This window comes from Caloenas nicobarica, chromosome 11, assembly GCF_036013445.1.
Source record: "Caloenas nicobarica isolate bCalNic1 chromosome 11, bCalNic1.hap1, whole genome shotgun sequence".
NCBI classification, from domain to species: domain Eukaryota; kingdom Metazoa; phylum Chordata; class Aves; order Columbiformes; family Columbidae; genus Caloenas; species Caloenas nicobarica.
In genome coordinates this window covers 5,538,952-5,553,413 of record NC_088255.1, presented here as the reverse complement: position 1 = coordinate 5,553,413, position 14,462 = coordinate 5,538,952, and the positions used below count along the sequence as shown (strand labels likewise).

Below are 14,462 nucleotides of genomic sequence, written 5' to 3'. Positions count from 1 at the left end.
TTCCCTGCATACTAGGTAGATTTTCATTTGTTGAGCCACTAACAGGCCTCTAAATCAATATATAGATTTCCATCATGTAGTCAAGGAGTAAACAAACAAATTCTCACACACACGCTATCCCTTGGCTCCTGCTTCAGCCTCTGCCTGCCCCCCCTGCTCTGCAACAGACTCTGCATCCATCAGCCAGAGCAACTTCTGGCATGAAACAAGGTATCTTTGGTGCTTGGGCCCTAGGAGTAGAACACCATGACGCACACGCTGACTTTGAGGAATTGATGATTGAATAGATAATAATTTAATTTCTTGCCATTTCGGTTGAAACAAGGGGGCAGCGGGGGGACCCACTCTGGCTCAGCCCTGCCTAGCTACCAGCAGAGGCGTGGGGACCACAGCTCCCTTAGCTGGGCTGCACTCATACACTTGGAGCCACGTTTCACCCTAAAGCATCCTCATCAGCTCCTCCGGGTTTCCCACAAACCTATTGCCCCCACGGCCAGGGAGCACAGGGGGACAGCACAGCCCGGGTGTGACACTACAGCCGGGGCTCGGCCCCACCTGAGGGTGCAGGAGGGGGGTTCTGCTCTCTGTGACACCCAGAAGCCGTCAGGTGGCTACCCCCAAGGCCACAACTTCTTGCTTTCCTACTGAAATAATGTCTGCTGTCACTACAGTGGTAGGCAAGGCCTGGCCATGCTTCTGTAGGCCCCACTTAAACAGCGAACAAAGGTGTCTTTAGCTTATCTATTTATTTTCAGTGCAGAGGAATGGCTGGGGTCAAAGCTGGTCCCATTCTCAAGCTGTTCTTTGTTCTCCAGTTTATCCAATACCCCATATCCCTCTCCTTGCTATCCCACCTCCCCTTCTCCATTTTACCACAGGTCTTAAAAATTAAGCTGTGCATGAAACCAAACACCACACTTGAACACTGCCCAGCAAATGCTCTTCATGGTCACAGAAGAATACTAATCAACCATAAAAAAAAACGGATAAGAGCAGCGTGCCCTTATATGGGCAGAGGCTAGACAAGCATCTGACACAAACATCATTTTTAAAGAAAAAATAATATTTATTTGCAATATAAACAAAGTCCCAATATTGGATCAGAATATATAGGGTCACTAATTTTCCTTCATAACTCAGAAAGCAGAACCATTCCTCACTAACAAGCTCTCATTTGTACTAATCAGAAGATGCATCTTTTTTTTTTTTCTTTAAAGAAGAAAGACCACTAACAGCACAGGAAGCCTTTACAAACCAGCTTAGCTGTAATGCAATACAGATGCACTGTCAAAAAAATCCCTGAAAAAAATTAATTCCTCCATGAGGTAAGATGCAATTAAGATATTCTCAGTTTTCTCACTCACAACCATACTTACGCCCATTCTCCCTTCCAATGACCCACGATCCCAACATTGTTGCAAACAAAACCCAACAAACAAACAAAAAACAACCAGAAAACAAGAAAGAGAAGCTCATTCCAACATTCTGGTAACATCTTTAACAAAAAGAACGGTTTCAGGATATGACAGCATCAAACATTCCTCCAGATGGAGTTTTTTTTATCATTTTTTTCTTTTTATTGAAAAAAGTACAAAAAACTGGATATTTAGAAAAATCCGTGGCTTTTTTTTTTTTTCTTTTCAGTTACAGGAGAGTTAAAGTGGACAGGGAGGGGGGGAGAAAGGAGGGACTACATTGCAGCCAATAAAGAAATCTCCAAATCCGTTCTGCCCTCCTCCCAGAAATTATTACCACTTCCTCCCCTCCCGGCTTGGTATAAGGTATTTGCCAAACACTAGCCAGAAATACCAACAAGTCTTCTCAGAATAGAAGGCACGGCATAAAGTTATTCAAAAGAAGAAGGAAAAAAAAAAGAAAAATCAGAACCTCTGTTGAAAGCTCCAATCATTGCAGAATTTGCCAGTTAATATATATATTCATATATATATATAAAAAAATTCTGTTACAACACTCTTCTCACCACTTCCACATCTCTTCCCTCCGCTCACACGCTCCACGCGTGACGATCCAGTCCCATCCCGCTACGCAATCCTCGCTGTGCTCCAGGCGCTCGCCGTGTTCCCCCTCCACCCCGCACACGTGGGAAAGGATCAAGTGTGCACAAGAAACGCCAACATTGCCGCTACCTTCCGTACGCGGGAAGCTGGAATGGTTTCGGGCCAGCTGGATGACATTGAGTCAGTCAACAGGCAGCAAAGAACAAAGCTGGGCTCAGACATGCTTCTGCTAACTCTGGAGGCTACAAGAGTTTTACCTCTGGCAATAGCAAACAGTATTTTTGGAAGGGGTGGCATTAAAAAAAAAAAGAAAAAAGCTTGCGGCTTAGTCACCTTGGCTGAATCAGTGCAGAGGTTGTGATTGTGAGTGCAGGAGTGGTGAAGGGGTTGCGTTTAAGCCCAACTGGCCTTCACACAGAACAAAGCTTCCTACCAGATGCTAACAACAACAGCAGCAGCATGTATCTCTCTCTGGAGTACCCAGTAATATGCCAGGACATACCAAGGCTTCACAAAGTGTGCAAAATGCATTTGGTCAATATAAACATTTGATTAAAAAAAATAATAAATGATCAAACAAGAAACAGAATAAAATACTGGTTTTGCAACCTCGTCTGTACAAACAGTCAGGAACTTACATATTTAAAAAGAGTTTGAACCCAAAGCTCGAGTAATATCTACCTTTTCTTTTTTTAAAATCAAGAAAAAAAGTAAACTTGGGTTTTAAAACAGTCTTGGCCCAACACCTTTTGTTCAAGGTTTCCAAGTGCATAAATCTCCTCGCTTTCCACAGCAAGCTAACCCCTGGTAGCTCTTCACATGTGTGCGTGTTCTGACAGTCCCAATGCACCCAGGAAAGCGGTTATTGCCGGTAACAGCTGCGTTCAAAACGCTGTAACATCGCCCGTATTAAATAACCCCCTGTAAAAAGACTACCTCTTCAAACCACTTTGATCAGGATACTAATGATCAGCATTAGCCTTCTTAAAGCAGCGATCAGGCACCTCTGCCCAGAGAAGCGAGTTGTTCCAGAGCTGCCTGGCAAGACAGATATTTTTGTAAGAGTTGAAATGCTCAAGAGAAGCGATTCAATGCTCGAGTTCCCGACCAGGTGGATTCCCCTTCATGTGGACTCCAGAGTGTTCAGCTGAAAGAGGTTGTGGTTGGTGGGGGTGGTGAAGTAGAGCTGTTCACTGGGCGAGCGGTTGTCGCAAGGGCTGTTGAGTCCCAGAGTCCTCTCAAAGTCCAGGAGTTGGCCCATGAAGTTAAAGTTTGGGGAAATGTTGGATTTTTTCCTTTTCACAAAGTCATAGGCATCATTCAGGGACAAGTTGAGTTTTTGCATCAAGTAGGCGACGGTGACTGTTACAGAGCGGCTGATGCCAGCGAGGCAGTGAACGAGGATCCCACACTTCTTGGAACGGGCCTCATCTGAAACAAGACAAGGGGAAGGGGGTGTCTATTATTCTGCACCAAAAATGCACAGCTTTGGAGCAGGGCCAGGTGGCAGCTGCAGGCTCCCAGGACCAGGACGACTGCCAGAACTGGATCCCCTGCTCCTAGTGACACCATCTCATGTCCCTTCGACCTCCACATCTCTCCCCAAAGGGCTCCTGAGATATCCCCACTACACGGCGAAGCTGCACGTCCCTGTTCCGCACAGCAAGGCCAAACACTCGCGTGCTTGAGAAGTATTAATCGAGCCTGGCAACACATCCCTTGTCTCGGGAGCATCGATACCTTCTATTCAAACAGAGAAATAGAGTAACCCACAAAAGGCAGGTGGAGCTGGAGACAAAAGCTCCAGGGAGATGCCGATGGTCAGGCATAGCGACCCACCTCAACACCAGCTACCTGGGGAAGGCTGCGCACGTGATGTGAGGCCACAGCCCAGTACCATACAAGCTGTTCTCTTACGCTGTTCTTGTCCTCCTCTCACTAGAAAGTTATCTGAATGTAGTCAAAGCCAATTTAAGCAGAGTCTGAAGTGCAGAAACTTCCCTTATTGTTAAATTGTTCTTTAGGATCGACAGAAATGCACTTCACTACAAACAAGCGCTTGTGTTGGAAGAGACTCTCAGGATGAATGGTAGCAGGGAGCAGGAATGCAGGCTGGACCAAAAAATGGCGAGAGAACAGCGACAAAATTTCCCCTCCCTTGCCACCAATTGAAAAGCACACACACACTCATTGTCTCTCGCACAGCCGGAACAGCGTGATCCCTTTATGAATTGACATCTTAGTGCTGAAGCAGGGACATGCTGCTGAGAGCACTGAATACATGCAAGTACCCAGTGCTGCTTACTTCTGGGCAGCCCCATTTGAAGTCAGTCATTCAACTGAGAGCTTGGCGGGGAGAGAGAAGGTGGCAGGAGAAAGAAGATCCTCAGGCCAAGCTGGAGGTAAGAGACACTCTGGCACCACAAGCGCAGAGGAGGGCAAAGACGACGCAGGCAAAAAGCAAAACCCAGACCCAAGCCACAACAGGTTTTCTGCCCCAGCCTCCAAAACCAGGCAAGAATTTCCAGTACAGCAGGCAATCACCCCCTAGCATACCCAGCCCTCCCCCAGTTTCTCTCCGTGCAACGTTTTTCTGAGACGTTTTTGCCTTTCATCTGACCTGCACCGCATTTCTTGGTGTTCGATTTTCGAGTGAGGTAATCCTCCATTTCCGGTCATTAACTGGAAAGCACAAGCACGGTGCTCTGTTCACAGGGACATTGTCTGACTGGAGCAGACAGATCACAAATGCCACATGCCAGCAGGGACCCCGCACCTCACCCCTGATGTTTAACACCGCACTCTGTGCGGGAAGCACGGATGGGACATCAGACACATCCCTGCTGCCACACTGAAGCAGCTGCTTCTGACCACGGTTGCGTCACTAGAGGACAGAAGCTGGGGGCAAAGGAGAGCGCATAGGAACCAGGGTTTCCGACAGCTGAAAAGCAGACAAGGACCTGCCACTGCTCTGCCCTGTTTCAGGTATCACAGCACGGCGAGAAAGCGCATGCAGCAGGGTCCAAAATGGGAGACAACAAAGCAGCATGGAAATGGGCTGTGCAGATTTCAGTCTGAAGGTAAAGGTCCCCTTCGCCTTTGCCTACACCAATGTTTTTAACCGGACTTGAAGGTTTTTATAGTTAACGGTGGTAATGACTCCCTGTGCCAGTCAGCCCCCATAAATCAGAACTGATTAGACTAACGACCGTCACCAGCAGGCAGCACAGGTCATGCTGGAAGTGTACATCCCTATTCAGTCCGACAGCCACTTCTCACAGAATAAGAAGCAATTTTCAAAGTCAACACCAGCCTGGGAGAAGAGATCTACCCACTGCGCCCCTCCCCACGTCCAGCCAGAGCTGTCTTGGGGCTGTCTGCACAGCAGTTTTTCCAGCTGAGCTCTGCAGTGTAATTATAATCACTAACTCATTGTGTTGACACTTACCTTAGGAGAAGTATCCATACAAGGAGTTAGTTATGCTAGGGCAACTTACAGCGGGATCACAACAAGACTAGCAAATCCCCTCAGGAAAAGAAAACATTCCCCCTCTCCCTAGATTTTAACCGCACTTGGGGCTAAGGAATTGCTGGCAACAGTCACGTTAATGGAACTCCCATCAACACTCGTTCCTCCGAGCATATCAGGTGGAGGAGCTCCCACCGCCTGGGTTCAGCCATTTCACACAAGTGCGAATCCCCATACAAGGGCAAGACACAGCAGGGCCGGGGCCCGCGGGGCCAGTCCTGCCACTTGCAGGTAACCCAGCTGAGGTGCTGCAAGGGGGACGAATTTCGGAAGGGGAAACCTTCCTGAACCCAGCCTGGGTGACACGCACCAGAAGCGTCACCTTGGCAGCGTGACGCCCAGCTGCTAAGCTAGTGCTGATGCTGTGTCCCAGAGAGGTGAGGCCAGAGACGAGCAACAAGCCCTGGGAAGCGGCTTGCCACATTCCCAAGCAGTGAGTACGAAAAGGGATGTTCTGCCAACTACCTACCAATGAAAGCAATGGCCTCGGGAAAGAACTGCGAGAGGTTCTGGCTCCAGTGATCTGAGATGGGGATCTGCTTGTACTTGAACTCTCCATCGTGCTCAAACATGTTTGGCAGGTTGGGAGTCACATTCAGGATGTATTTAATGCCATATTTGCCCAGGACGTCCAAGTTGGTCGAATCTTTGGCACAGCCCAGGTACAGGTAAGGTAGGATCTGGACTGGAAAGGCAGGCTGATTGTTCGGGATGGGGCTCCCATCCGACTCGGTGGCGCTGCTGGGTTCCCTGTCGGATTCGCCATCCGAGCAGTCAGAGCTTATCCGCAGCCCTCCCAGGCCAAGGACCGACGCCGGGGGAGAGTTGCTGGGCGAGGAGCTGTCAAGGTTCGTCTCGCAGTGCTCCGAATATTCAGTCTGAAACTTGTTAAACCCACCTGGGAAGGGAGAAGGAGAGAGGGAAGGGGAGAGATAGAGAGAAAACCATGTTTTATTCTTCAAAATGGGAAATCCTTCTAAGTGAACACGTGTGAATGTTGCTTAGCAAGCCTTTGCCAGTTAAAAAGTTGGTGTATCTTCAATTTCGCACCAAGAAAAGCATTTCCCTGCTCCCTCATCTTCCTTGGGTAGACTGTTACTGAGCAAACAGGTCCTGAGAAACCAAAGAGTGTCTCTTACGAAGTTCTACACTGCTTATGAAAAATAGGGGCCAAATCTCACTTGCAAAAGAAACAAACATCCAAAAATAAAATCAATGGCAAGAGACAATCTCTCCTCATTTAGCTCCTCAGAAATATGCATCTGGGGCAGTTTAGGCAAGAGCTATTGTGCCACCTAGACAGAGAAGCACAAAGGTATCTGTGTCTGAAAAGATAAAGCAAGAACAACAACATACCCAGCCCAGGCACCAAAACCCAATAAAATAATTCACCTTCAAGCAGGAAAAAAGGTCTTAAGTTTTGCCAAAGAGCAATCCTCACACCTATTTTATTACTACAAACACATTTGGTGACAGAGCGCTGTCACAGGTTTGTTCTTCACCCAAACCACAGCAGGCTTGAGGAGCAATGGGGCCCATCATGTCTGTCCCTCAGACCTTTTCTCCAGCTCCTCAGCTCAACAGTTTGGGAAGGACGCCAGAGGCAAGGAACCAAAAAACCTCACCGATCTACCTCCTTTCCAGGCAATATTAAACCGGAGCTCAGCCATCAGTATCTGACACTGACAAATGGTTTAATTAGAAAGGCCTCCTGGAAACTTTGTTAGCGGGTTCGGCGGTTGTGGCAGGGTCACTGAGCAGGACAGACAGCTCCTGCCATATCCATTCATGAAAAAGGCTCGTCCTCATCCTCCTCCTCCCCCCGGCGCTGCCAGACAGTGCCGAGGAGCCATTTTGGAATTTTAATTGGAAACATTTCCCACCGAGGCTCCCAAAAAAAGGCAGAGAAAGGGACTCAGCTCCTCCCCTGCCCATCGGGGACAGCTTAGGAGTAACTTCAAAGCTCCTTTTTCCTGCTGGGGATGAGGACAACAGGGAGAGAAGCGAGAAAAAGCGAAGATGCAACAGAGCCCATCGGGACCCCAAATCAGGATGGGGTGGGGGACTCACCCACCGGCACGAGTGGGGAGCACAGGGATGGGTGGGAAAGTGGGATCAAACCTTGCACTTGGGGCCTGGCTGACCCCCTTTCCTCCCCCCCGTTACCTTTGGAGGAGGCTTGTGCAGGCAGTGCAGCCCCGCAGGCTGGTCCCCAAATACCTGCCTGTCCTCCTGCCACCCCAACCCCGTACCGGGGCTCCCCCGGCTACCCAAAAAGGGTCTACCAATGAGCAGCAGTGTTATTTACAGGGCTGCGAGCGGCAACTTTCTTCACCGCTCTGCCCCCACCTCCTCCGCTCTCCTGTTATTTCTGCCTCAAACCCGCCACCCAGCGACCGGACTGGGAGCACTGGGAAGGGTCCCAGCAGCCCAGCTGTGGGCTCTGCTCAGTCCGCTGCGGACGCTCGCTGGGATCTTTCAAAACGGACAAAAAAATCCTCCTCTACAAAAAAAAAAAAAGAGGGGGGGGCTGTGCTCTTTTCCCCGCCCCGCCCTCCCCGAAATCTGTCCATCTCTTCCGGAGGGGCTGGAGAGGAGCCTGGCGCCGGGAGCCCCCGAAAGGCCCCTCCGGGGAGCGGAGGCGAGGGGCGCCTCGGGGGGGGCGGCGGTGCCCAGCCGGGGTCGGCTTGGGACAGGGCAGCGCTGGGGGGGCTGCCCCGGCGGCGGGGTCGGGGGGTCCCTCCCGCCGCTGCCGGGGAGCCGACGCAGGAAGAAGCGGGGCGCTCCCGGCCACTTCCAGCCTGCAACCATTTTGTGCGGGGGATTAAAGCGGGATGCAGGGGAGAAAAAGAAATATATAAAAAAATAAAAATAAATCAGGCGGGGGGAGGGTGGAGGGAGGAAGCAAAACAACCCAGCCACCTCCGGCCGAGGGATGCTTCTGGGGGTTGGGAGGCAAGGACGGACACATGGACAAGGGCTGCGAAAACCGGATGGGGCTGAAGGGTGGGGGGGCACCTCACCTTTTAGGTAATAGGCTTTGCAGCCGTCGTCGCGCAGCTTCTGCAGCAGGAGCCCCAGGACGGAGGTGGCGGCGCCGCCGTCCTGCCAGTCTGCAGTGGCTTCGTCGTAGAGCAGCACGGTGTCGGCCTTGCAGCGCTTGACGAAGCGCTCCTTGTCCTCGTGGTTGGGGATGATGGAGCGGATGGGCAGGTTGCCCTTCTTGAGGCGGCGGAGCATGAGCCCGGGGATGGCCAGGTTGATGGCCGTCTCGATGTGCGAGCTCTCGAACAGCTCGTGGGGGCGGCAGTCGAGCAGCAGCAGCGAGCGGCCGCCGCCCGACTCCAGCTCCTCCTGCAGCCACTCCGCGCTCTTGCACGGCATCGCCGCAGCCATGGGCGCCCGCGGGGAGCTCCCCCAGACCTGCGTTTTCATGGGGCTCGGCAGCGGCGGCCGCCAGCGCCCGGCCCACCGGCCACCCACGCGGCGGCCGGACGCGGCCCCGCTCCGCTGCTCCCCCCCGGGCCGGGGTGGGCTTGCGCTGTGCCGGACGCGGCGCCGCTCCGCACAGCCGTGGGTTCGCGTTGCCTGCGGCCCGGAGCGCGGCGGCCCCCGCTCTGCCCTACGCGGTGCGCCCCATCCCGGCGGCCTCAATTAAAGCGGGGCTTCGCCGGCGGCTCGGCGTGTCATGCCTCGGGAGGCGGGGCGGGCGGCGGGGCCGGCCGAGCGGCAACACGCCCCGCCCGCCGCGGAGCGGAGCGGCAGCGCGCACACGCCCCGGGCGGCGCGCCCCCCGCGCGGAGACCCCGCCCACCGCCGCGCGTCACCGCCTCCCGCCGCGCCTCATTGGCGCTGGGGGCGTGGCGGGGGAAAGCGGGCGAGCCCAATATGGGCAAGGGGGCGGGGCCGCGCGGGGGCCGAGCGCGGGAAGGCGCGCGGGGGCCGCGGGAGCCGGGCCACGCTGCGGGGCAGAGCCGGCCACGCTGCGGGGCAGAGCCGGCCCGCCTGGACACCGGCCCCGTGCCCCCCCGCGTCAGGTTTCAGCTAAAAGTTTAAGAAAAAGTGATGGAGTGGCACGGTCCACAGGCCGGCGGCTCAGTGGGTCATGCCCGGCCCTGCCTCGGTCTTTGACGGCAATGCACAGTTGCAAAATAAGACTGAGGCTCATTAAGCCTCCAGATTCGCTCTCATTTTCAGAATGAGCCTCAAAATAGATTGTTTTATCTGTACAACCTAATTTATTTTTAGAGTATTTTCCCTACTGGCATCCACTACTATAAATGTGAACCGTTTGTGCTGTAATACTGAAATTTCAAGACAGGAAAGTAACTGGATGCATCCTTCTGGTTTCCTTCCATCTTTTACCTGCCTCTAATGTGAATCAGTCCGCCAGTACCAGAAGTTCTCCATGCCTCACATAAACTGTTTCTGTTACAAAATAGATTTGATCTTTCTCTTTTTAATGAGCAGGATGACATTAAAAACATGGTTTTGTATAAGCTGCTTCTATTGCAGTCTCTTTTCACTATGCAGGCAGTCAAATAGTGATGGGTTGCTCAGAGACATTGTGAAATCTCCATCTTTGTCAGTTTTCAACATTCGACTCAGCACAGCCCCGAGTAGCCTGGGCTGACCTCAGGGCTGCCCCAGCTTTGAGCAGAAGGTTTGACTAGAGCCCTTCTGCAGTCCCTTCTCTCCTGGGTTATCCTACAAGCCCGTGCTCTTCAAATTCCTGTGGGCAACAGTGGGAGGGGGAGCGGCTCCTCCTCCCCAGTCTGGGACAGATGAGCCATTCCTGTTTTGCCCTAACTTCTGTTCTCTTTAGCCTCTTCCTATAAACTTCCTCAGCAAACCCTGTCACAAAGGGAAGAGTCAGGGTCTGTCTCACCAGCAGATTCCCAGGCTCAGCGACCTGACTAGGTCTCAACTGGGTTTTTTCCCAGCTGGCTGATTTTCAAGATCTTGTGTAACAGGAAAGATATTGTTCTTTAAAACACCCCCCACCCCCTCCCCAGGCAAACAAACATGTGCACACACAGACACACACACACAGTCTGAGTCTTAATGTTGTTCAAAACTGTGCTGTTCTAATGACAGTACCTCAAGGCAAAAATATCAATCAGATTTTATTTAAGGACGCTTTCTATCGAGTCAAGACCTACTTTTCTCAAAGCTACGATCTACTACTGAAACTATAAAAGCCACTGTCTCCTCAGTGGTCTTTTATATGCCCTCAACACATAAAATATCCCAAGGAGGCCGTTTTCCTCTGTCTTTAGTACAAAAGCAGCACTTGGCTCTGCTGAGGTCCCTATTTCCTTTTAGTCTAACTCCTAAGTCCAAATCCTAATGAAAAATACAGACTGGACACAGCACTTGAGCACATGCTTAACTTCGAGCACGCTGAGCATCTCGTTGCAAAACACACCGATTTCAGCGGGACTGCGCTCCAAACCATTTGTGGATTTCATCGGCATCAGCAAAATAAATGCCTCGTTCTACATCGCTTTTTTTTGTGACTCAAGTGTGCGCGAGAAAGCGGAACAACAGAAGCTGTCCACTTCCCCTTGCCCAGTTTATTTTTACCACTGGTTGCTGTGGGAAGCTATTGTGATTCAGTGTTGCAGTAGGAAGTTACTAAGGCTGCTCTTGCAGCAGGGGATGTTGAGGTTCTTATGCAAGCCACAGTGAAAATAGCTGACCTTTCAGTATGTTTATCAAACCACCTTCAATTCATAAGGGGAACAGCAGCAGGTTGGGCAAAGAACTTACATCTGGGTCTAAAGCTCTTGTTGTACTGAAAACAGTGCCCAGAAATGTTACAGGGACTCTGTGGCTCCTCTCGGGCGGTGCAAGGGAGGCAGGTGTAACCGCGGGCGCGCGGCGGCTGTGAAACCAGAAGAGAAATGTTTCACCTCCATTTTGCGGTCGCATTAGCAACCACATAAGTTTCAGGACAGGCTCCAGGCGCATCACCTGCAGAGGCAAGACCAGATTTCACCCTGAAAAGGATGAAAGCAAAATAATGTCACTTAATGCTGGTGTGGCATCCCCTGCCTGCCCAGACAGGAGCCGAGGGCTGGCAGGAGCGGGCAGTGCAGGCAGGGCAGGCACGAGCGGGCAGGGCAGGCAGGGCAGGCACGAGCGGGCAGGGCAGGCAGGGCAGGCAGGACTGGCAGGAGCGGGCAGGGCAGGCAGGGCTGGCAGGAGCGGGCAGGGCAGGCAGGAGCGGGCAGGGCAGGCAGGGCTGGCAGGAGCGGGCAGGGCTGGCAGGGCTGGCAGGAGCAGGCAAGGCTGGCAGGAGCGGGCAGGGCAGGCAGGAGCGGGCAGGGCTGGCAGGGCTGGCAGGAGCAGGCAGGGCTGGCAGGGCGGGCAGGGCTGGCAGGAGCAGGCAGGGCAGGCAGGGCGGGCAGTGCAGGCAGGGCGGGCAGGGCTGGCAGGAGCAGGCAGGGCAGGCAGGGCGGGCAGTGCAGGCAGGGCAGGCAGGGCAGGCAGGGGCGGGCAGGAGCGGGCAGGGCTGGCACGGCTGGCAGGAGCGGGCAGGGCTGGCAGGGCAAGCAGGGCAGGCAGGGCTGGCAGGAGCGGGCAGGGCGGGCAGGGCTGGCAGTGCAGGCAGGGCGGGCAGGGCTGGCAGGACAAGCAGGGCGGGCAGAGCTGGCAGTGCAGGCAGGGCAGGCAGGAGCGGGCAGGACTGGCAGGGCAGGCAGGGCAGGCAGGGCAGGCAGGAGCGGGCAGGAGCGGGCAGGGCGGGCAGCGCGGGTGCCAGCCTGTCCGCGTGCTGCCCTCTGGAGTCAGCCGCCCCGCAATGCACCGCAGCCCAGAGCCAGCCCGGGTCCTCATCCTCCAGCTTCCCTCCGTCAGGCCCTGCATCCTCCCCGCAGCCGCCGAGACTGCCATCCGGGGGGATTTCTTCCGCGAGAAAAGAAATCTCTGCTCCACAGAGAGCCGTGGGCACCCTCCTCAAACGGCCTCCCAGGGAGATTGGACCTCACAGCCAGGAGGTTTCCCAAAATGTGGCAGACAGTAGCACAGAGGCCGGGGCTGGGATGCTGTGTGCCAGCACCTCCTCTAGCAAAGCAGCACTGACCAGGACTCAGAGGTCTTGGTGGTGTTTGTCTCACTGTGTACGTGGCTTTGCTGATGGCTAGATCAGAACGTCTCCAGAAACAAGCAGCTTTTGGCTCAACTCCACAGAGTCCCAAGTGTTTGTGACAAGGACAGCAAAAAGCGATAGCTCCTCTACATGTGGATGGCCGTCGTCTCTGTGCTGTACACCACCACTGGCCTCGGGTTTCTAACACACAGGGTTGTGTGTGTCTTTCTGGTTGTTGTTCTGCCAGGGAAAGGACTCTCTCCAATAATCTTTCTACTCAATGCCCAGCACGGTGACCAGCAACTTCCCCATGCCCACAGCCACATGTTGCCGGCTTGGCTTCAGGTTGCTTTTGTCATCATCCGTCCTGGTCTATCTACTGTGATGCCAATGCAGCTGCCATCTCCTATTCCTAATTTCCCTTCACCACCACCTCTCTTTTCCCAAGTTCTCTGACTGCCAAACCCGCAGGCTGTGTTTTGATGTCTCTTTTCCACCCGGCTCTTTGTCTTCTGTTTTAGAAACAAAGACCATAATCATGAATCATGGCAGAACACAAGGTAATTGCATTGTTAGCAGATGTCTACCCAAAGCTCACTCCAGGTCCCGACTTAGTCCCTGCAGAATTGCTCCCAAGGACGTGACAGACACTAATTTGAGCCAAGGGAGCAGCCAAAGTCTCCGGAAAGGGCAGACGGTGTCTCACTATGAGGGGACCCACGGCACTAACTACAGGTTAGGGGAGGGATAGGATTCCCAAGGATTTGGAGAGTAAAGCAAAAGTATCTGCAATCAGAAGCTGGTCAGAAATTAACCCACATTTTCTTCTTAAAAATGAACATCTGAAAAGCGTGTCTCTGTTTGTTTGTTTTTCTTTTTAACATGCATTTTCTCAACAACATTGCACTGCAAAAGGATTTTCCTTCCAGTCTCAGCTGTCAAAACAGCCCTTCCCCCAACAACTCTGGGCTGTAGCAGCTAAACCTTCCTAGGACTTATCTTCTCATTGCTCGGGCAGCTGTTTGCAACATCTAATACCAGGTATCAGGTATGAATTATGGCCCAGATATCAATCCATAAAGCTATTAAGTTCCTTCTAGCAGGAGTCTTCACCTGTTTCAGGTGCCTGTAGTCAAATATCCATCAGTACTGAGAGAGGACGCTCCTCCCTGGCAGTTTAGCAATGGACTGGCAACTTGAAGCAGTATTTTGTGAGCTGGGAATTTGCTCAGGTGACCTGGGCTCCTGAGGTGGCCTCTGGTTTGTTCTGTGACATTGAGCAAAACCACAATTTTCTATACTGCACTATTCTCATCCACAGAATGGGGCTGGTGCCTCCCCATCACCTTTGCAAGCTTTTGGGTGCTAGGGAGCCAGGCGGGTGGGCTGGATTGAGATAGGAGTTATTCTGTCAGGGAAGGGCACTTGTTGATGGTTTACTCTGTGTTTCATTCATGCATGTAAGAGGTTAACTCCTGGTAGAGAACTAGATGCATGGTTTTAACATTAAAAAAAAAAAAAAAAGCCCCAAATTTTCTTTCTACTCCTGCACTTATTTGTGACTATTTTTGTCAATGTTAACACTGAGCCGGGGTAAAAATATTCCCTAGAAAGTTTAGAATTTACATTTGTCTTCATATATATTCAGCAGAATTCTAGCTTCCCAGCCTCCGCACTGCCTAATCTGGATTCATTAGCTTCACCCGCCCCCACAAAAAATGTCAGATGTCTTTGGCCTGGTGAAGCGCTTCACCCACAAATGCTCAACGGGGGGATCTAAGTGCAGTGCTCTCCTTTCTGCAGCAAGCTGTCCCCGTGGAGC

General features: G+C 52.5%; 1 protein-coding gene across 1 annotated transcript; it reads right to left on the bottom strand.

Annotated features, from left to right (window-relative positions):
* Nucleotides 1-1,091: 1,091 nt before the first annotated feature.
* Nucleotides 1,092-9,182, bottom strand: DUSP7 (dual specificity phosphatase 7). Its single transcript, XM_065642498.1, has 3 exons — nt 8,571-9,182; nt 6,017-6,445; nt 1,092-3,449 (listed from the first exon to the last, which is right to left on the bottom strand). Exons 1-3 carry the CDS (start codon nt 8,980-8,982, stop codon nt 3,142-3,144), a joined length of 1,149 nt encoding a protein of 382 aa, XP_065498570.1. The 5' UTR covers nt 8,983-9,182; the 3' UTR covers nt 1,092-3,141.
* Between the last annotated feature and the right edge of the window lie 5,280 nt (nt 9,183-14,462).